This window comes from Bison bison, unplaced genomic scaffold (assembly GCF_000754665.1).
Source record: "Bison bison bison isolate TAMUID 2011002044 unplaced genomic scaffold, Bison_UMD1.0 scf7180017857631, whole genome shotgun sequence".
NCBI classification, from domain to species: Eukaryota; Metazoa; Chordata; class Mammalia; order Artiodactyla; family Bovidae; genus Bison; species Bison bison.
Genome location: NW_011488204.1, coordinates 12,021 through 13,648, shown reverse-complemented (window position 1 = coordinate 13,648; position 1,628 = coordinate 12,021). Strand labels below are relative to the sequence as shown.

The following is a 1,628-nucleotide window of genomic DNA, read 5'->3' as shown; positions in this document are numbered from 1 at the left end:
CAGTAGCTAAAGTTGTGCAAGTTAGCGTTGCACAGAGAGGGAGCAGACTGAAGGCTCCACAGTTACCACCTTTATTCCCCATCTGTTGATGATTTCTTCTCTCACTGGAGAGCTAAACCACTGAGACAAGGCTCCTAACAGCAGCTGGCGGGACAAGAGGAAACCCCGCTGACCCCTTCTCACACATGCCTGTCCGAACTGGACCTTTGTGCTGTGACCACCCCACAGACCCCAAGGAACACAGGGATTTATTCGGTCACCCCGAGGGAGCCAGGCCTCGGGCACCCCCTCCAAGGGAGCCTGGCTGTGATGGTGCAGAGCGGACAAGGGCCGCTTGCCTCTTACCCATGCAGATTGCCTCCCCTTTGGTGGTGATGACCACGATCTCCTGATTGACCTCAATGCCGTCCTCGTAGCGCAGGACACCTGGGAGCATGATCTTTGCCCCATAGCAGATGGCGTTCACCTGGCAGGATGGCAGCACCATGAGTGCCCCCGTCACAGGGCGGCCCCTGCCCTCTGCCCCACCCCACACTGGGCCAAAGTGGGTCAGGGGGACCAGTGAGCACCCCCTCCCCGTCCCAGAGGCCCGACAGCATCCACAGCCTGCCATGCAGCTTGGATCACAGCTGCCACCCACCACAGATTGATTCAGAAATGTAACCAGGGCTGAAGTCGCTACTCCTGTCCAGAGTTTACCTGTTCTCTATGTCTCAGCATGAAGGGAAAACACCCTAATAGAGCTAGGTAATAACTACCTTCCCAGGTCATATTCCTAGGTAATAATTACATCCCCAAAGGAATGCACAAGCAACACTGCCAAGGCCTGCTGAATCAATGCTACACGTTTTGACATGTCCTTTACGGACCCAGAGATACATGTCAAGGCCAACTCTCCCTGAGTCTGCCCACACTTGAGGTGTTCAATCCACCCTGAGGGTCTTGTCTTCACTCGCCATATTTCTCCCCTCCCTTGAAATTCCCCCAGAAGCCATTAATGTGACCCTATCAAAAGGGAATCACATTCACGTTGTCTTGTGTACTTTTTTCTCTATCATTATAGGAGCAGATTGTGGTATGCCTCTTCAGTTTTTTGTCTTTTATTATAAACTCTAACATCTATACAGTCAAACATGTATATAGTTTAAGATCTGAGTATGAATGAACAAGCTCAAATTATTAAATATATAAATGATTACTTTCTATGAGATTATTCAGTATGCATACTAAGAAAAAAGGCTTGATAATCTCCGCGATATTTAGGTTTTATGGCCTCAAATTGGGATTTCAACAAAGCTTTTAATGGAGATTCCGAAAGGAGAACTAGCCAACTCTCTAATCTCAATCTTTTATCCCCATCAAAACAACTTTTTCTAGCAATAGTTTAAAAAAAAAACCAAGGTGTCTTAGGCACATGCAAAACTACCAGTTTACGGGAAGAGCAAATTTTATGTACCACGAACAGTCTATTTCTTGAACCAAGTTACTTACTCTAAACATTTAATGGAATCAGGCCCAATATTAAACTTTTACTTTATATTTGGTTTTCACTTAATAAAGTTAATCATAAATACTTCCATTAACAAAAATAAATTAATCCAGTGTTCAATATACAAAACCAGAAAAAA

At 45.6% G+C, this 1,628-nt stretch overlaps 1 protein-coding gene across 1 annotated transcript in view; it reads right to left on the bottom strand.

The window, feature by feature from the left end:
• Nucleotides 1–28: 28 nt before the first annotated feature.
• LOC105003663 (H/ACA ribonucleoprotein complex subunit 4-like) overlaps nt 29–1,628 on the bottom strand; it is a 7,423-nt gene continuing 5,823 nt past the window's right edge. The window contains exon 6 of the mRNA XM_010860981.1: nt 29–706. Within this exon, the coding sequence (XP_010859283.1) occupies nt 257–706 (450 nt within the window). The 3' untranslated portion in view covers nt 29–256. The remainder of the gene's footprint in view (nt 707–1,628) is intronic.